Source organism: Strix aluco, chromosome 10 (assembly GCF_031877795.1).
Source record: "Strix aluco isolate bStrAlu1 chromosome 10, bStrAlu1.hap1, whole genome shotgun sequence".
Taxonomy (NCBI): domain Eukaryota; kingdom Metazoa; phylum Chordata; class Aves; order Strigiformes; family Strigidae; genus Strix; species Strix aluco.
Window position 1 is genome coordinate 16,200,433 of NC_133940.1, and position 20,689 is coordinate 16,221,121.

General features: G+C 51.9%; 1 protein-coding gene across 1 annotated transcript; it reads right to left on the reverse strand.

Annotated features, from left to right (window-relative positions):
• Positions 1-15,222: 15,222 nt before the first annotated feature.
• Positions 15,223-20,370, reverse strand: LOC141927947 (BTB/POZ domain-containing protein KCTD12-like). The gene is made up of 2 exons (XM_074835408.1): positions 20,266-20,370; positions 15,223-18,539 (listed from the first exon to the last, which is right to left on the reverse strand). Exon 2 carries the CDS (start codon positions 18,513-18,515, stop codon positions 17,625-17,627), a length of 891 nt encoding a protein of 296 aa, XP_074691509.1. The 5' UTR covers positions 18,516-18,539; positions 20,266-20,370; the 3' UTR covers positions 15,223-17,624.
• Positions 20,371-20,689: the final 319 nt, after the last annotated feature.

A 20,689-nucleotide genomic window follows, 5' to 3' on the forward strand; every position in this document is an offset into this window, starting at 1 on the left:
ATAAGGGTCTAGGCAGACAAAACCAACAGTATTTTGTGAAGACATGGAGCAGAAAGCACCTGGCTCAGAAGCAGGACCCCTCCTTCACAGCTCTCTCCCAGGAAAGTCAGGAAAGGCTGTGGCTGCTTGGCGACTGGGTGGTGTTGGGGTTGCAGAAGATGCTAAGTGGAGGGGACACCACCACTGTCACACACAGTTCAGCACTTGCAGACCAGTCTGAGGGTCTCAGGGGCTGGAAAGCCAGGACAATCTGGAACTCCTTGAAGAGCTCATGAGCAGAGGCAACCCCACAAGCTACTGAGTTGCGTGAGTTCACTGATAGGCACCAAGAGCCTCATTTGGGTGCTTTCAGTTGCCTGGCTAGAGTCCTCCACCCTTTGTTTATTATATGGCAAGGTGTTTAAATTTAGCTGCTGTGCATATACCCCCACCACCAGCTCATTTCCTGCAGGAAGCCAAAAGAGATGCCAGTTCAGATAGGGCTGTGGGCGGAGGTGTGGGCTAATGAGAGGACCTCCTAGGCAGCAGCGGCAGGGGGGTGTACAGGTAGGCACTGGCAAAGAAGAGAAAGAGAAGGTTTTGTAAAACAGCAAGATCAGAGATAAGGCTGAAATGGAAATGACATCCTCTCCTCGGTCACACTCACAAGGCTTCAGGGTGGTCTAACCCAGCAGGGTGGCGGATGCAGGCAAAGAGCATCCCTGTGTACACGCATCAGTGCTGGGTCTGGTGAGAAAGCATTTGCATTTAAACTGCCGGATCTATTGCTTCTCCTCTGTCAGGGCTTACGCATGGCAGGATATTTATTCCAGGCTACGGCTGGATTCAGTGGCATCCCTTGTTAAAATATTGGTGATGCTTCTTGCCTTGGAAGACAAAGATGTGACCCCTAGTTTTATAGTCAATAATTTCAGGGGTCTGCTCAGGCAATGGGAGTGGATGGATGTATTAATCCTCCCTTTCTCAGCTCATAGATGCAGGATCCTAGGGAATCATCTCTGATGGATGTTTGTCTAACCTTAAATGTTCCAGGAAGGAGATACCAGTCCTCCTCCAGAGACCTGTCTCACTGGTGCTGCACGTTACTACTGTAGCTAATAGAAAGCTTTTAGTAATGTCCAACCCAAACCTTTGCTACAGTGAATCAAGTGTTTTTATTCTCATCCTTTCTCCAGTGACCATACAGTACAATTTATTATGATCCATTTTATAATTAAACTTCGCCTGATGATGGACTGTTTCCACGTCTTCTACTTTCCAGACTAAACAAACTCCGCTTCTTTAACATTTCCTAATAAGCTAGGGTTACTGAATCTCATCTTATTATTTGTGCTTCTCCTCTGGACTTCCTCCAGTTCATCAACATCTTTCTTAACCCGTCGTCCAAAAGAGGGCAGGGCGTTCCAGTCCCAGCATCAGGCTGAGAAGAACAACATACCCCAGGTCTCCCACAGCTCAGGCTCCTGCAAACACACTGCTATCTGACACACATCTTTTTGCAAAGGCCCCCACCCTTTTGAACTCATGCCCTTAAGCACTGGCAAGCCCTCCCAGCTCGGAGCCACCTGTGTGTTTTACATGGGTGCTTCTCTTTCATCAGCAGAACTGTAAATGAAAATATCAACTACAGCCACTCTGCAGAGAGACTCCTGCAGTGCATGCTTAGTGTGTTTTCCTGCTCCAATAGTGAACTGGTGGTAACTGCTCCAAGAGCAATTTAAGAGCTGGTTGTGCATTTGCTTTCCACTGAATTAGTCTAAGCAATGTTTCTCAGTGTACCACTGCAATATCTTGCTTAGGAGAAGACCAGTGTGTTGCTCCTGTCCTGCTGCGGGAACTTCTTGCTGCCTGCCCAGCCCAGTTAGCTGTAGCAGGGACTATTTTGGGCAGGAAACCACAGAACAGCAGTGAGACTGCCAGACAGAAGTGGTGAAAAGTGAGGGAATATTTGTGTGAATAAGGCTACAGTGCTGGGGTCATGCTCTTGGGCTCAGGGGCTCATGTTATCAGTGTGGGGTTTTATCCAACTATTTGCTGGGTGTGCTCCCGAGCTCAGTAGATTCTCAGCTCGGTGCTGCAATATCTTGGCTGAAATGCCATCTGCGGGCCTGAAAATGGTGTGTTTTCAGCTGGCACGCTTGGGAGGCTGATAACCATGGTGAGAAGGAGTATGGAGCAGTGTAGGAACAAGGAAAAAACTGTACCCTGGACTGAGAGAGAGCACAGCCTGCTCCAGCTCTGGACATGGCTTGTGATCGCATCCTGGCACAGCCAGGGGTCTCCTGGGAAGAAAACCCAAAACCAAGGAGAGGCTGAGGATGCTCTTCCTTGCAGCATGTTGCTCTTACTTGAGTTAAACCAGAGTCCAACAGGTCTCTGGTGAACAGGGAGTGAGGGGGTATTAACAAATACCTTTATTTTGCAGGAGCTGTGTGTCGACAATCTCCTGTATCTGCTGCAGCTTGGGGTGGCTGGACAAAGAGCCACTGGCTCTATTTTTACTAATAAAAACTGCCCAAACTGGTGAGCATGTCATGCACTTAGCTAGTGGCCGCAAGTTCTAAAATATCTCTGCCAAATAGTTTTGCAGGGATCTGCACAGCTCCAGAACAATGGTTTTTAATTTGTATGTGCGGTTCAGGCTGCAGGGGCAGCGATGTGGGGGGGGGGTGGTGGCAACTCCTGCCAGATCGCCCTGGGGAGCTGGCCCCCTCTCTGTGCAATTTTGTGTTTAATGTATAAATTTAGCTCTGCTTTGCCTCTTATGTAATTTGGTTTGACTGGCAGCAGGCTGGCAGCCTGCCTGGGCATTGTGAACCATGCATGCCACGCAGTGAGAAACACCTTGGGAGGACGGCAGGTCTGGAGCAGTCACGTCATCCCATCTCATCCCATCCCATCCCATCCTCCTTGTTGATGTGAGAGGACATGGGGCATGTAGCATGTGGCAGAGGGACAGGATCGGGCAGCGGTCCTCTGCCCACCCTGCCCATGGAGGAAGAACAGGAAAGCATCTTCCTCAAGAGAAAAAAGGCTTCTGAGAAGCTCCAGGTCCAGACAAGTCTGACCTTGAGGTGTACAGGGGTTTGGGCTGCCATGGGTAAGGAAGCTGCTTCCCACCCACCTCTGGGTGCTTGACACTCACCCCACAGGGTACTGACAGCCCCAAGTCTCCAAGGGGCCATGGGGACTGACCTTCCTGTGGAAGTATCAGGATTGGTGATGGACACAGAGGAAACCAAGGGTGCTTCTGCTCTCCTCACAACAAAAAGAACTTCAGAAATCCATGATGAAGCATGAATTGCAGATACTTGTTTTACAGACCAGATCTGAACACCAGTACCCAAATACTCATGGCATCCAGCACAGCTGACCAGAGCCCATCGAGGATCCAACCCCTGGATGCTGCTTGGGGCTATGTCAGGTGGACCCAGACCTCAACTCAAAAGCATTAGTGCCAGCCCCAGCCATACGGAGATTAGAGCTGCAGGCCCAGTCTTAAATCTGAAATAATTTATTCTGGATTATTTTTTGTTTTTCCTTTGTCCCCCTGTGTTTTCAAGGTTTGCTCCCCCACCAGCAAGGTTCAGATTCAGTTAGACACTAGGTCTTGCATCCTCTGCAGTGGGGATGAGCCCCACAAACTCATTTCACAAGTGGTTCATTCGCTGACCCCAAGGTCTCCAGCTTAGCAAGGGCTAAACTAATGCTGAAAACTCCCAGACAAGTGGCTTTCTCAGGAAGTGCTGTCCTGGCAAATGCAGCCTGAGAGAAAATAAACTTCTCTGAGCCACAGAAAAAGACCCAAGCCTGCAATTTCTTCCTTGCTGTCTGGAAATGGCTGGGGCTGTGTTTTCCAAAAGGTTAAAACACAGGGTAGGGATGTTATTTTAGTGAACGGCTGAGCCCCTTCAAACCTCCTGACAAATGGATACGTCCCCAAGTCCTGTTTGTGCAGATGCAGTGCTGGGCCAGGCTCCAGGCCGCGTCCTCCCCCTGCAGGGATGGCTTCAGGCTTTGGAAAAATTACGCACACGGGGAGTGGAAAAGAAGCTGCTTTGCAGGTGGCGTCGACTTATTCCAGACGTGGAGTGCAAACACAATTGCAAATGAATGGAATTCTCTCCTCCCCCCTCCCCGTCCCCTCCCCTCCCCCTCCCCCCCCAAAAAAAACCCCCAAAAAACACCTGGTCTATGCTGGTAATTAAAGCTGAGGATTACTGGTGGGGGTTAGTACAGCAGGAGGCTGTGGATTTTGGCTGTCTGCAGTAAGGGGATGCTCTGTGGAGGACAGGACCCTCCATCATGGTGAGCACCTTCACAGTGATGGAGCTGGGCTGTTTTATGAAGCTCCACGGAGCCCTGGGAGCTGATTCAGGGCAACAAGCCTGCCTGAGGCTGTGCTTCATCCTTTGCTTGGCTTCCCACAGCTCAGCCCCCCCTTGCTCCACGCCTCAGTCTTGGTCAGCATCAACCTTTCTGCCTGCAGTCCATGCCAGCTGCATTGACCTGGTCCTGACATTCATCTATCTTTGACAAACTCCCTTTGAAAAGGGCATCCTCAATGGCTGTGGCTGGACTTGCCCCGTCAGCCACAGATCTGAGGGTACAATGGGTGGGTGCCAGCCCAGGCTGCCAAAAAGGGAGGAAAGTCAAATGTGGAGTTTCTAGAAATTTACAGTGGGTAATTGCTAATGGCTCAGCCTTGTGAGAAACGACTTTAAATAATTGCCTGACCCAGGTACTAAAGCAGGATAAGAGGACCCCACTGTTTGACACAGTCATTCAGCAACCATATGCATGAAGCATCAGGGCTCTGCTTGCTGCCTTGTCTTGTTCAGCGGCTGACAAAGGCATCCACCGGGTCATTAACTTGAATTTCCCAATCAGTTTTGCTACCAGAAGGACCATCTATTATTATTACTACACAGGAAACTTTGCACACAGGATGCTCTAGCACACCATGTGTAATCAGGCCTCCCATGAGAGAGCTTTGCTCTCTTGGTTTGATGCTGGGAGCGTGTGTTTGCTCAATGGCTCTCTTTCAACATTGGGTCACTTTTCTGTTGTGTCTTCCCTGGCACAGGACTAATGATAATGGCTTTTTATGGTGTTACATGAGAGCTGCAGCCTTTCTGGGTAACCTGGTGCTCGCTGGGGAGGTGTCATCATTGCTGAGCACAAGTGGGGAACCTGAGATAGACCCCAAAGAGCTTCCCCAACCCCACAGAGGGTCTTGGTATGGCATCTCAAAGGGGACCCTGACTCCAAGCTGGACTGTTCTCCTGGGTTGTCACATCCCTACTAGGTCAGAGGAAGGTTTGTCAATGGTCTGTCACCCATCCTGAGATCCCTTCAGTCTCTTTGTGGCCAATGTGTGAATTGCTTGTGGCTGATTTGTCTCCCCAAGTCTACATTAAAATGCACACTGACAGAGAGGTACTTTAGGAAAAGAAGGAGCTTAGGTGTCTCTGAGAGCTCCTGGTGAAGTCTGTGGAAAGACATCTGCGTCTCTAATGCCTGTGAATCCTCACTGTGTTAGATGTCATCTCCAGACAGGCATCTGACCCTCCAGCACTGCTTGCTTCTCTTGCTGGACTATCAAAGGTGTTGGGAACAACTAGACTTTGTCATCCGAATTGAAGATGGTGAAGTTAGAGCAGATCAACCTACTTGATTACATCAGCTGCCAGCTTCAGGCAAGTGAGTAATCAGTTTTGGCAACAGGTGCATTGTGAAGCTGCAGCTGCAGCTGTAACAAGCCTCCCTACTGATGCTGGCCTTGCATTGACACTCCCCTTCCTGCTGGAGTCTTGATGTGTGGAGAAGGGTGACCAAGGTCCTGGGGGACACTGTCTCCTGCTGATTTCCCACCTCTCCAGGCCAGCTGCTGACTTCCAAGGATGTGGGCCATGCTTTGGCATCACAGGACCAGAGCTCGGCCTGAGCACATGTGTTATGCTACAGCTGTTCTTAGCCCCCTCCAAGATTTTCACTCAAGATCTTGCTAATTATCTGCGAGTACACAGAGCTGCTGATCTTATCATTGGTGGGACGTACATGTGCACAGAAGGTCGCAGTGACCACTGCTAGCTGGGGGATGTCTGTAATTTTGGCCATGAGCACACGGGGAAGCCTCCTTTGCCCTGGATGGGCTGGGGAGCCGTGTGTATCTCTCCTCTAGGAAACCTGCAGCCCCTTTTAGATGACTTATACAAAAAAACCTCCTTTCTTCATGTTGTTATGCTCCCTCCTGCCTTTTTAATCAAAAGATAATTTTGGGGGAAATAATCGCCTTTGGTGGAATTTTTAGTGGATTTTTCATTATTAACTACACAAAGAAACCCAAAGTTTCTGGAATAAAAAAGTGAGTAAGTTTGAAGATGGGAAGGGAAGGGAAGGGAAGGGAAGGGAAGGGAAGGGAAGGGAAGGGAAGGGAAGGGAAGGGAAGGGAAGGGAAGGGAAGGGAAGGGAAGGGAAGGGAAGGGAAGGGAAGGGAAGGGAAGGGAAGGGAAGGGAAATGGTCAACCCTAGTTAGAGCTGATGGCAAGTAGATCAAAGCTTTTTAGTTCATGGAGTCTTCCAGTGTTTCTGCATCTCTTGCAGGCTCTGCCTGTTTCCTGAAGTCACCTGATGTCTCCTTATGGCCACGGTTCCAGCATGACACAGTGTTACAGAGGCCCAGGGCTGGGATTTCTGGACCCCAGTACTGACCAATTAGCCTGGAGAGATGTTGGTTAGAGATTGAGTGTGCCCATGCGCCATGGGACCCTTCTGGGAACTTCTGAAGCAGCTTCAAAGCAGAAGAAGATGCTGCTGCAGGATTCAGCAATGACGGGGAGCCCAGCCAGAAAGAGTGGGGGAGGTGAAGGTCAGCCCTAAAGGGCAGTGGCAGACCCCTGTGCAGGGAGGAGGGGATGCCCAGCCAGAAAACTGTGTTCCCCTAGGAAGAACCAGCACTGCTGGGGTGTCTGCCAGTAAACCTAAGAACAAGGGAAGGTTTCCTGACTCTTGCCAACCCTCTGCTTGACAGGAGACAGGGCAATTTGTCCTTCATTTACATGACACTGAGGGATGACCTCAGCTCCCACAGAGGTAGGAAGGGAGGAGAACTGCCTACAGTGAAGGTCCCTGGTGCAAAGACCTCACCACTCCTGGCAAATACAAATATACCCCATCGCAGGGAAATATCTTGGCTTTCTGTAGTCTGCAAAAGTGTAGTTTGCTGGAAGGTGGAGTTGGCAACAACATTAAATTGAGGGGGGGGAGGGAGGGACATGAGCATGGCGATACTTGGCATAAGGCACCAAGCCCTTATCATAACCTCGACGTGCTCAGTACATGTTCAGCTTTCCAGCATGCTGAGAAGTACTTTCCTGGCCTGTTTAGCTAGTGTGGCTTCTAGAAGACTGGGAATCCTTCCAAACTAGGACCTGGGGACTTCAGTTCCCCTGGAGCAAAATGATAGCTAAAAGGCTGCAGTGTGGGGCGTCTTGTTGATTTTTTTGTTCCCCTGGAGTTTTGTGTTAAATCCTCTCCAGGCATGCAAAGAACAATAATATTTTGGGAACGCCCATTGGGAAACATTGGCTGTACCCTCGGTTTCTCCAGGTTTGGAGCTGCTCCATTAAAGTGACTGAAGTCAAATGAGATGTTTCCACTTACACAGATGAGAGGCTGGAAACCCAGCTGCGCTGTACATGAATTTCAAAAATGCAAGTTCTACAGAAAAAAAAAAAAGAAGTGACAAATGTCAGGGTGGCTCTGTCTCTGCCTGATGCAAAATCACTGGTAAATGCAGGAGCTCTGGGGTCACATGGGAAGCCCTGGGCAGCTCCCCTTCCCATGCAATGCCTGCTGTGAAAGGCCAGGGAGCAGCGTGCAGCCAGCCAAGGTATGGCCCTGCTTTTTAGGTTGCGAAACTTGCTGCCACAACGTCCACACGAACAGCACATGCAAAACTGATCCCGGGTGACCTCAGGCAGTCCGGGAGCCAGTGGAGACACTGTCCCCAGGGAAACTTCGGGACAGGCAGTGTCATGGCAGAGGGCTGCGGAGCTCAGCTGAGCAGGGGGAAGCTTTGCTGACGGGAGGTTGCAAAACAGCTTCCTGTTTACTTGTCTTTTGCTTATTACTTGGTTAACTACAGACTCTACCCACTAGTAACTATGGCTTTTACCAGCAATGCAGGGGAAAGCCCTGTCCCCTGCTGCCTCATTACCCCCATTCCTCCTCCTTTGAACTAACCAAACCCTGAGAGGACACAGCTGCACTCATGTGCCCGTCCTCAGTATCCCTGCACTGTCCGCCTGCAGCTGGAAAAGGCCATCCTCCTGGGTCCTTAATGGCATTTAATCCTTTGAGTTGATTAAAATAGTATATTAACCGGAAGACTTGGGCATAATGGGAATAATAGACATACACAGGGCGTAAATGCACGGTGAGTGGGACTTCACTAAATGAGCTGTAATCCGTTGTTCTGCTGTAGAGGGGAAGGATTAGAGCATTATTCTTTTGTTTTGTTTTGTTTGAAAGCCTCAGCTCTGAGGAAGTGATCCCCAACTGAGACAAAACTGTGTAACTTGCTGCATTTCTTATTTATACAGCGGGGACTGGAGGCTATTTTAGATCATGTTGGGTTACAAGGGTGAAGTGCCCTCCCCATGCTTGCTAGCTTCAAATTCCTAGGTGGAGAGCAGATCTGGACGAGCTGTGCCCTGTGTTGTACTGGATCAGGCATTTTGTGACAGCTCAGAGGTGAGGGAAGTGCTGGGGTATCCATTTCATCGCCCTCAGGAGAGCCTGGCTCTGCAGAGCCTCCCTGTGAGGACCAAAAAGGACTGGTTTGCCTTATGCTGTAGGTTGAGGAAACTGAGGCAGGGTGAGCTGGCTGAGGCTGCAGCAGCGCAGGGTAAGACTGAATCTGGGGCCTGTGCCCATCCCTGCAGCACCCCTGTTCCACATCTGGATGAGACCCCAGCACCCACTATGCTGCTGCTCCCGGCACTGGAAGGGAACCATTGTCACCTCAGTGGGGTTCTCAAACCACAGGAGAAACAGAACCTGGTGTATCCAGCAAAGCACAGACCCACCTGGCTGTGCTCATACATGCAGAGAGGATCCTTGGTCTTTTCCCTTGCTCATATTGTTTTTTCTTCTGCAGTACGCCCCGTGAATCAGTCAAGAGCTGACAGAAGCCCTGCTTTGGGTTTGCTAGACCTTGTCTCTTTGAGCCATAAAAGCCATCAGCTTCTCTAGCTACAACTATCTGCTAATCTGGTACTGATAAACACTGTCTGTCTGGCCAACCCCAAAGCACAAGACGGGGTTAAGGAAAACTTGAGATTTTTATTTTGTTACCATTTCCTTTATTTACTTTTTTCTATGTTTGAGCCTTAAACATTTATGCCTTTGTTTGGTTTTTGGTTCTGAGCCCTCTCTTGTCACAGAAAAGGGCCCTGAACTAAAACCCAAACAAACTTGAAAGCTCAAGGTCTAGTGAAATTGCAGCTTCCACCAAAGCCAGGATGGCTGAGGCAGCCACGCAGTGGCTAGCAAAGGTCCACAAGCATGGCCTCAAGGGCGGGCAGTGCCCTGGCTCTAGTAGACCAGCATATAGGTGCGTGAATTTTGGGGTCAGTGGGACAGGATCACGTGCTTGTACCAGCACAGCGGAGTCCTGAGCCGGGGCACAGCAGCAGGGTGGTCTTTGTGGATACAGATAACAGCCTCCACTGCCAAGGAGGCTGAGCTGCACTCCCGGGCACTGTCCCCTGTTTAGTGAGTCTCTGTCTTTTGGAACACTGGCAGGGAAAGAGGATCCTGGCAGTGCCACCTCTGCCTTGTCCCTGCCCCTCAGGGAGAGCTTTGGAGGGGCAGTCATCTCCCTCCAGGGGCCCAGGAGCAGGACAAACAAGTCTGAAGGCTGTGTGGGTCAGTGGAAAAGCTATCTGCAAGGGACTTTTTGGAGAGGCAGTGGTTCACCTGCCATCAGTGCCCATTCATGGGATACAGTCAGGGGAGGATGGCAGTGGCCCCTGCTAGCACCAGCAGGCATCTCTCCCTGGGGACAGGGACATTCCTTCTGTCCCTAAAGGGTATAACCAGCCCTGCAGCACCCAAAACTGCTCCTTGTCATGTTGCCAGCCCTGGTTTTGAGTGGGGATGGAGAAATTTTAAAATGCTGGGGATGAAAGAGTGGTGTGGCTGAGGTGTCCACCAGTCCCTCCAGAGGAAGGACATCAGCCATACCCCAGCCATGCTGAGCCTCCCGCGGTCCTGCTCTGGGACATGGGCTGAGCCAGGAGTTGATGCTGAGGAGTGCGGAGGGGAAATAGCAAAGCCTCAAGCCGGTTGTTTTTATTGCTTCTTTATAAGGCAATGTTCCCTCATCCTCCACTGGGAGCTTGCAGGGCTGTTCCTGCATGTCCCTCCTTCGTGTCCCCTTGAGCACTGAGGTTTTACAGCCTCCTGCATGAGCATGGGGCACAAAGGCCTCTCCAAAAGACCAGGCTGGATTGGAGGCCGATCCTTGTTCCCAGGCTCTGGTGGCCCTCGTGGCCTGGCTACATGGTGGTTCTGTGGCTGCATGCCCTGGAGCTGATTCTTTGGGATGGCTCTGCAGAAACGGGACATGCAGAAATCCCCAAGGTTGCTCGCAAGACTCCTGTGCCCTCCCACTGAGCTTTACTCTGGATTTTATGTTCTCTTTCCTTAAATAAAGAAAAAGTTCTTGTTTTTAGAATCCCACTCATTTGTCCCAGTAATTCCCCTGCTGCCTCTGCATTAGGGACTTTTCCTTTTGTCAAAGGTACAACTGCCTCCCTCCAGATCCAAGTGAAAGGCAGACACTTGCTGCAGTTTTGTGGATGAAGGAGCTCTTTTGCAGGTCTCTGGCTGGTTATCCTCTGTTAACAACACAGTGTGTTCATGTCTGCCGGACTGCTGCCTGTCTCATGGTGCATCTCTGGCTCAGATGCCTTGCCAAGCTCTAGGGATTGCCCTTTAACCTCTCTAATCTTGGGGGCTATTTGACCACACTTCTTGGTCAAACTATGCTGAGATGAAGGAAGAGCTGGTACAAGCAAGCTGCCACCCAAGGCAGAGGTGCAATAAATGCTCTACAGGCTCAAAGCATAAGCCTTAAGTATCTGAGCATCTCCCAGGTCTGCTCAGCACCTCGATCTGCTTCCACAGGGGACCTGTAAATTAAACACGAACCTGACTCTGGTGCACTCCAGGGCTCTACAACTCCTGCATGGGCTCAGCAGGCTGCTTGCCTGTGAGCTTGCAGAGGGCAGGGAGACCACAAAGTCTATTTTCTTGTGTGGTTTTGCTTCTTGAATGTTGAGCTCATGCTCTGGGCAGGGAGAGGGGGATTTGAGGAGGTCTACTATAGCCCAAAACATATTTTCATGAGACTGGCAGTCTCCTAATAGTTGAAACACTGCCAGGTTGGAGTGAAACTAGCTCACAGATTCAGGTCCCCTAAGAAAAGGGAAGGAATATGCTGTGTGAGGTTACACAAACCTTTCTCCTTAAGAAATTGAGCAAAAAGCATCTAGGCATTGGGAGCAGCTTCCTCAACATTGAAGGGACCTGTGCTTTTAGAAAGGGCTGAGCAGTCTGCAAACTGGGCTCACTGAAGGCTGGGAAATGGACGATGTGCATCCCAAGTTGCACCTGAAACTTGGCTTCCACTTATGAAATGACCCCAAAATCTACCTCACATTTCTGCATGCTTGTGGTGGGAGGGGGCTGCTCTTCCCTGACATGGTCCCTGGGGTGGGCACTAAGGTCTCCACCATCAAGCTCTCCAAAAGGCCCTGGGCAGGGGATTGATCTGAGCTCCTGGGCAAGCTGCACCAGTCTCTATCCTCTGCCTGCGGGGGCTTCGATATGGTTCCTCCCATCAGGCAAGGGTGGCCTGGACTCAGCTGTGGCATCAGCTGGGGAGAACATGCCAAGGACCTCAGGTCTAGAGAAAAAGGATGGAATGGGGTCCTCTTCCTGCCTTCCCACAGAGGTCCTCTAAACAATGATGGGAGAGGACAGTGACAAGGCCAAGCTCCATCTCACTCGCTCCAATGATCAGGAACATCAGATCTCCCCTGCCTGCTAGCCCCAATCAGCCTTTGTCAGAGCTCCTAAATTAATCCAGGGAGGCTGGGCTTGTACAGATCCTCTGGTAACACCAGCCAGGTGATTTGTGCTTTCCATGCAAATGCTCTTCTTCACACTGCTGGCAGGAGAGGCTTTTTGTGTCCCTGATTAGAATTGCAAGAGAGGATGGCACTTGAGAGTATGCAGTAAGAGCTGTGTTTATCCTCTATAATTGCTGCATGCTCTTCTGCCTCCTGCTGAACCACATCATCCAATTTCGGGCTGAGTCTAGGAAACCGCGGGGCTGACTTAAGTTTTCTGTGCTCTAGAATAGTCTGTGAACAGGGTGCCCTGCCCTGCCCTGGGGTGTTGGGGGCTAATATGCCCTTTAGGGTCACTTTAAGGATGCTGTTGGCAAAGTGGACCCTGCATCACAGTGCATCTAGCCTGGAGAAGGGTAAGGAGAGAGAGGGAACAGACATCTGGGATGAAGGGGTTATGCTGTGGGCTCAAATATGATTTAGATGAAATCTGGTTTAGTCTATTTGCAAGAACATATTTCAGTCAGATACTGTACATCTCTCCCAGAGGAGGGGGGTTGATAATTCCCAGCCATCCACCACCTAGATCTAAGCAAAACTTTTTTAACTGCAAGAGCCTTTTAAGAAAATCATCTGCACGTCATGAAGTCACAAAGTCTAACCTGCTTTAGCTCAGAACAAGCTGTCAGCACACGTTGAAAAAGCTTCATTTGGCAAAGTGCTCCTGCAGCTCTCCGCCAGCTGCCGAACAGCTTACCCAACCCAAAGCATCTTCTGGCTCTCACAACTTCCAGCAAACGCAAACATTGACTGCTCAGCTATATTTCCTCTCCTGCTTCTCCCATGGCCCCCGGAAGGAGGCCCAGAGGTCTCTCCATGGCTGGCCAGAGCAGAGCAATACTCTGCATATTGTCTCACCTCCTGCACTTTGCAGCCAACTGGTGTCAGCTGCTAAACTGAGCCTAAAAGCTTGTTTGGTTAAACCCCTTCTTACATAAAAGCAGACAAGCTGCAGTTTCTGCACCAAGAATTGGAGAACCCCCATCTCTCTGATAGTTTTTCTCAGTGGTAAGTACCCATGCTGTTAAAGGTAGTTGTTTGGTGTTTATTTTTCAAATTAGAAGACGTTGGTTCCAGCTTCCAGCTACTGCTTCTTCTACCCTTTCTGTGCTTCTCAATCAGTATGTCTTTTTCTGTTTCAACACCGCTGTCAAGTCAGTCTCAATCTTTGTGGTGTGCTGAACTGCACGGGCTCCTCAGGTCTTCCATGGCAGAACAAGATTTCTAGACTGGGGACAGGGTTTTCTGTGTCTTCCCTCTAGTATCTCACATCTTCTGGACCCCACGGGACTCTACTTGTCCTCTTCCCAGTCCCCCAGTATTGATCTGCTCCATCCTTATTGCCTCCTGGCTGCTGGCAGGATGGGGAGAGCTCAGCTTCTGGGCAGGGCAGGACTTTTCTGCCACAAAGGGGGTCCCCTTAGAGAGGAGCTGAAGACAAACCTAGGAGATAAAATGTTTTCAGATGTTCTCTCGGGGTGGCAGAGGTGTCTGATGGAAACATGGGATTTGGCTTTTCCTTAGGGAGAAAGCTCAGTTCCTGGAGGCTTTGTGCAGAATGAGATGCCAAGCAAGTAACCATCAATTTGTGGGCAGGGTGCTCGCCGGGGAACACAGACCCAGCCCGAGTTCATGTTCTGTTTTATTTGAATGAGGGATATTATTTTGGGATGGACGATTTTCTGGGGACCTCTAAATGAAAGGGTGAGTTACATTACCCCTCAGAGGGAAAACAATCTTTGAAAGCTTAAAGCCCTCTATGAAAACATTTCTTGGTTTCTGGTGGGCTTAGCAGTTGCTGAGCTTTGCAATAAGACCAGACTGCTTCCCAAAGGACACTCCCCCACACCGTGGTCCACAGTCTTCCACAGGGGACCTGCTGCCACACGGAGACCCCCTTGGGAGGTTGTGAGCTTCTTATTTATCCTAAAAAACATCTTCAAGGCCAAGGTGGTAGGTGGTCTGGCATCAGGGGATGGACCAGCTCTAGCTTAGACAGTCCTCACCTCTTATTCACAGCAGGACTCCTTCAGAAAAGCTGATGACTGCTCAGTGCAGGTCAGATTAAAATAACCACAGGGATCCCTCCTGGCCCTGGGCTTTTGCAGACAAGGTGACTAATCCCCCAGTGCACATGCAAGCCATTCTGGCTTCCTGCAGGCGTGCACTGCAGTCTGCCTGCCCACGCACAGCTCACGTGCCCCTTCTCGGAGGTGCCAGCCTTCCTATGCCGGAGAAAAACCACCCATGGCTGAGCTGGGGGCAGCCAGATCCTCTCCAAGGCCCTGGACCTGCAAGATATGTGGAGGATCTTCGCTAACAGCTCCTGGGTAGGAGCAGGCTGCTGCCACCAGCACCTCTAAAAGGATCTAGTGCTATGCTTCAGTGCTAGCTGGGGGCTATGGACTTAATCCAGTTGTGCACTCGCAGAATTCAGTTCCCGAGAGTCATGCTGCCTTCTTGGGAAGAATAAAATCACCTCTGAGTCCAGCATTCAGGAGGGAAGGAAACTGAACAAGACTTGATTTTTCCCTTGAGTCTCTATGGACATCCTGGATGGTGAGAGATGCTGAAGGAGGATCACGAGCTCAAGGACAGCTAAATAGGTCTAGGTGCTTTGAACAAGCACAACCCAGAGACAGACCGCTGTGGTCCAGCAGGCAGCTCAAGATCTGGAAACACATGGAAATGCAAGCATGTTCCCAGGAAAAGCCAGCAAAACAGGCAACATCAAAAAAGTGCTTTCTGCACTGTGTCCTCGAAGCCCTGGCAACTGAGAGACCTTCCCAGCTCACTTCAGCCATCCCCTGCTTTTTTTTTTTTTGCCCAGCTCAAGTGACTTGCCATGATTGTTCAGAGGATGAGGACCTCAAATAGATGTTTTTCCATGACACCATTTCTCTGCAACTGGTCTCTCCTAAGGATCAAATTAACCAGGTTCTCCTCCCAGCCATGGGCAGCAGCAAAAGGATACTCTTTCCATTATTGGATATATACAAAGAAAAGAAACAAACTCAGATTGTTGTATTTTTGTTGAGATAGATCTCAACAAAGGTATTTTTTCACAAAGTATTGGTTTTCATGAAAAATGTCAGACTCTCAAATGATTCCAAAGTAAACTCTTCTGCTCTGATCATATTTCACTCGGAGTATTAGGTTTAACAGCCCAGATCACATAACCTAGCAGATCAAAACCACCTAAATGTTGACTTTGCCATTATGGTTTCTCCCTCAGGAAAAATGCTTCCTCCTGTGAGATCAATTTTTCAGTCCAGTTTCAGAGGGGAAAAGCAAACATCAAAACACCAGCATTTCTCACAGGGCAGCAATTTCTTTTTCCAATCAGTCCTAATTAATAATGAGCAGAAAAATCTTTAGTTAAAAAGCAAACATAGAGTGCATGTCCCCTCCCCCTTTATTTAAAAGGTTTTAATTCTGTCCTTCAGCCTCTGTCTCCACACAGGGCCCAAGTTCCCGTTTCTTTTTTTAAAGCTGGTTGTCATTTCCTCTTCAAAATGCTGTTGCAATGAGGAACGGGCCCTCATAAAAATACTGGTTTTGCCTTCCCCTTCTTCAGGACAGAGGGACTGCCTTGCTGACAAGTTTCTGCTCACTCTGTGTGTCAGAAGACTGCAGCTCTCCCGCCTCTTCGGAAACCAGCTGCAAACCTTCCTCCCAAATAAACCCCAAACAGAAGTACCCCTTTGGCTGGCATCCAGCTGGCGAGGCGATCCTTTAGCTCCCTGCACCAAGAGCTTCATGGGGGCTGCTCGAGAAGCAGCCAGAGGCAGAGGACCAGGGATAGATGGTGGGTCTAAGGGAGCTGGCAGGTGCAGGCAGCAGTGGGGGACATCAGGGTGACAGGGCCACCTGTGACTGCCCCTGCAGGAGTTGGCACCAAGATCTGCAGCCTAACCCCTTGTGCCAGAGCTTGCAAGGCCCTGCAGCAGTGATGGGGATGAATGCATCATCCAGGGCTGGTTTGCAGACGGGTGGGTAATTCTGGACCTGACCGCTTGCATCAGCATCCCTGCAGGGATGGACTGCGTTGCAATTCGGTCCAGCTGGGATGGGAGAGAGGGTTCAAAGAGGAGGAGGGGGGTCAGAGCAGGGCAAGAGGCCTCCAGTAAGTTTGTCTTCTTCCTCTTTATTTAAGCCCATACACTAAAGCACATTGCTTCCTGCCCATGTGCCAGCACTGTTGTCCTGCTCGAGCAGCACCTCTGGGTGCACATAGCACACAACCAGCACTACTGCCTTTGCACCTCGGCACATGAAGATGGAGGCGAGTTGTTTTTGTTCCTTTATTACACATTGCCCAGGCGTGGTAAAGCAGCAGCAGCCAGCCCCAGGCCCAAAAGCAGGCCACGGAGAGCTGTGGTTGAAGAGACCTTCACAAGAGAGTGCCAAAATGGCAAAGATTTTCATGTTGGGCAAAGATTCCCTCTAATCTGTGAAGTCGTGACTGCGGCTGAGCCCGACTGCCGCTCACTGGAGCAACCCAACCCCATCCCTCTGAAGCCCACGTCGCTATCGTACTCCGAAGGAAAGATGAAGGTACTTTTTTCTCTACAGACCTCTAACGAGTTTGAGAGATATATAAGCATTTTACACCCTACAGAATGTAAAGCTTTCCCCGCTCCCCCCCACCTCCCTCCACATATGCATGAACAGAGCATCTGTCTATACGCCCCCTCCCACCCCCCAAAAAAAACCCCAAGGCATCCCAGAGCAGCAGTGATGCTTTGAATCAGAACTGCAAACACAGGGTGCATCTTTATCTAACCTTCCCAAGCACTGACAGTCTAAACGCTAAGCTGCTTACATGGGCTAATGGCAATATATCCGTGCTTCGAGGCTTCATCTTTCCACCCCACCCCACCCCCCCTGCCCACCCTCCTCTCTGCTTCCCACCTTTCTCCATGTCCTTAAACCAGCGCCTTCTCACTTGAACCCCTTGGCAGATCAAATACAGTGTATGCAGCATGCTCCCAGGGAGCTGCACGGCGTACAGGGCATGAGAGCCAAGTTCAGTGTCCAACACGGACAAGCTTATCCAGCTGCAGGAATCCCAGCCCAGAGCACAGTCCACTGTATCCCCCCCTCCCACCCAAAACATGTACATGACAGTGTCCAAGTCCACACATCCAGGGAGGGTTGGGAGCTACAGGTGGCTACTGCAGAAGTCGGAGAAAGGGGAAGAAGGTTGGTAGTCAGCAGCTGCTACAAGGAAGAGCTGAACAGGTTCAATGTGGAGGAAGGAGGAGGAAAAAAACCCAAGAACAAACTCAAAAGGAGGCAAAAGGGAGATGCTGGGATTCAGGGGTCGGATGTCTACCTTCTACGAAACAGCCAGCACAGGAGAGGAAGGGGAGAGTTGGTGTTTGGTGTTTGGTTTTTGGGGGTGGTTTTTTTTTGGTGTCACTCACGATAGAAAACATATTCGGTGTAAGAGGTCCAGATCCTGTCATCTGTCTGGTCATGGGCGAAGGCACAGGTGCCTGTGGAGTTGCAAGCCACCATGTGGAAGCCAGCATCAGCCAGTTTATCAAAGGCTTGCTCCAGGAAGGTGAATTTGAGGTAGTACCTGGAGGTGTACCTCTCCGGGGGCCTGTCCGGGTCCCTGCTCTCATTCAAGGTATCACCAAAGACCTCCTTGGCCAGTGATGTCTTGCCGCAGACCATGATCCGTGCCACCCTGCGGAACTTGGCATCTGTCTGGCTGTCCCTGCCCAGGGTGTAGGAGCCCCGGTAGCCGATGGTGATGAAACCTGCTCTGCGGACGTCGGTGCTGGCAGCACCTGTGCTGGTGCTGACGGCACCCCCGGGGCCACCAGCCACAGCGCTGGGGAGCGTGGCACTGGCAGAGGTCAGGTTGCGGGTGGCATCTGCATTGGGGGAGAGCTCCTCTGGGTCACTTTGGCATGGGTCGTCTCCCAGCGAGTTCTGCTTGCTGAGCTTGGGGGCCAGCATCTTCACAAGCTCCGGCAACATGAAGTACTCGGCCTCTCGCTGCAGGCGGCTCCTCTCTGGGAAGTGGTCGGGCAGCACCAACTGCTGGTCCCTCATGTAATCCAAGATGTAGCGGAAGAGGAAGCCGTCCCGATCCACAAAGAACCGTCCCTTGCTGTCACGGGCCAAGGAGCGGACGTTCTTCTGGGTGAACATCTCCCAGAGGAGCGAGCCAGGCACGCTGACCAGGGTGGGGTGGCGGGTGATATAGACTTGTCCACCCACATTGAGTTCAATGATCTCAGGGAAGGGGAAGTCCTCACTGGATTTGGCACAGCCCGCGTTGTCTGCCAGGGCCATAGTGAGCTACTGCTGCCTTCCCACCTGCAACAAAAAGCATCAACGTGCCAATGTTAAGCCTGCCAGCAAATGCAGCCCATTGTCCCACCGATCCCAAGCCAGACTGCGCTTGCTTTGAGTCAGCAAGCCAGGAGTCTGGAAGTCATCTCTCTTCCCCAGCTGCTGGCTCTTGGAATAAGCAGCATTATTTAACACTGCCTTCCCTTCCATGGCACAAGAATGGAAGAGCATTGCCTGTGGTCTGAACACACCGTCTCCACCTGCAGCCCTTCCGACAGCCAGCTCTGGGGGCTGGTGCTCAGCACCTTTGCTGAGGCAAGGCGCAGTGACGCCGTACTGATATTAACAACAGGAAAGCCAGTCCCGTCACACCCTGGGTCTGACCGGCAACCGTCCGGCCCAGCATCCTGCTGGTTGGGAGGAGCTGCCGGGTGTGCCAAGGGAGGACCGCACTACGGCACGGCGTCTCCTGCCGAGCTCGTGAGCTGGAAGGGAGTTTATGGTCCTGTGCAAGGAGCACCTGCAGGTGTGCCAAAGAAGCAACGCTAAGTACCGCTCTAAAGGACAGAGTGACAGTGCCTTTTGGCACTCCTGCTCAGTCCTTGCTCCTGGAAAGTACTCAATAGAGACTCGAGGCCAAGCTGAGAGCAGGTGAGAGATGGCAGAAGCTCTCCAAGGGTCTGGGACCAAGACAAATACTGTGCTTCTGGTACAGCCTCGGGCCAGATGCCATCTATTTATACATTTTTCCAAATGCAAGCTGATTCTTAGGCATCTCTTGACACTGCAAATCAGCGCTTACATAAATGTGGCTCAGCAGACGGACTCTGGATCCAGCCTGGCCAACCCATCCTCTGTGCATGGATTTGGGAGACCACGGAGAGAAGGGGTTTCCCTGCGCTGGCCCAAACTATCTGGCAGGGTAGGCCTCGAGCTCTCCTGTGCGATGTTAGTGCAGCCCTGGGACTGCTTTGAAGTTGGCAGTAGCTGCCTGCACCTCCCCGGGGACTGGTCCCGCAGCTGAGAAACAACACTAAGTCTTGTCCCGTCCTTGTGTCTGGCTGTGCGGCTTCACAGGAGCAGCATGAAATGATCCAAATGCAAATTTCAGAGAAACTAAAGGGCAAAGATAAAACTCTGTGGGCACTTTTGGGTGGTGGGGAGAGCTGAGCCTGCATTTCACAGCCACACACCTCCTCCCAGCTCGTAGCGATGTTCCGGGAGAATCAGTTTAGAACCAGGAGTGACTTGGGCGAGTCTCTGCCAAGGAAGAGACTGCAAAGATCGGAAAGAGGATCAGCGCGGTCCAGCTGGTTTCCAGCTTCTCAAATCCGCTCCCGCAGTGGCTTTTAGTCCCTTTCTCTGGTGATATGCCCACGTCGCTCTTCCTCTGCTACAGAAAACCAGGCAGGAGCCTGCCTGTGCCTGGAGCTCATCTGGCCGGAGCCACGTCCCTTTGTCACGGGTGGCAGAGCAGCCGGGCTGCCCACAGCAGGGCCGGGAGCTCGCAGGGGTGGGGTGGGGGGGACACACAAGGGGAGCCGAGCCCCTGCCTGCCTCACGCACCGGGCGCCTTTGCTGGCAGGCTACAACCCCTCCCGGGACCCGGCAGAAAGCCGGCGGGACACCGACGGGGACACACCGGCACCAGGAGCCGGAGCCGTCCCCAGCCCTCCCCGGCACTGCACCGTCCAGGGAACCGACCCCCTCCCGCGCATCCCCGGGGGGCTGCACCCCGCCGCCCCGTTACCTCCGCAGGGCGGCCCGGCCGTGCCGTGCCGTGCCGTGCCGTGCCGTGCCGTGCCGTGCCGTGCCGGTCCCCGCCGCCGCTCCGCTCTGCCCGCCCGGTCCTGGCCCTGCCGTTTTATGGTCGGGAAAGCGGCGAGCGCCATCCCCCGCCGGCCCCGGACCCGCCTCGCCCCCGCCCTTCCTCCCCGCCTCCCCCGCTGCCGGCTCGGTCCCCCCCAATCTCTGCACCCCCCCGCCCCGCTCTGTGCCGGGGCCAGGCGAGGCCAGGGAATTCCCTTCCCATCCCCCGGCAAAGCAGGATTTGGCTCTAAGGCTATTACCCAGCCGTGAGGAAGCATTACTGCACCCCGTCCCCACCCCCGGCAGGTCTCGGGGGGGCCGGGGGGGGCGGGCTGCCCGCCCCGCACCCCCGGCCCCAGGCTGGC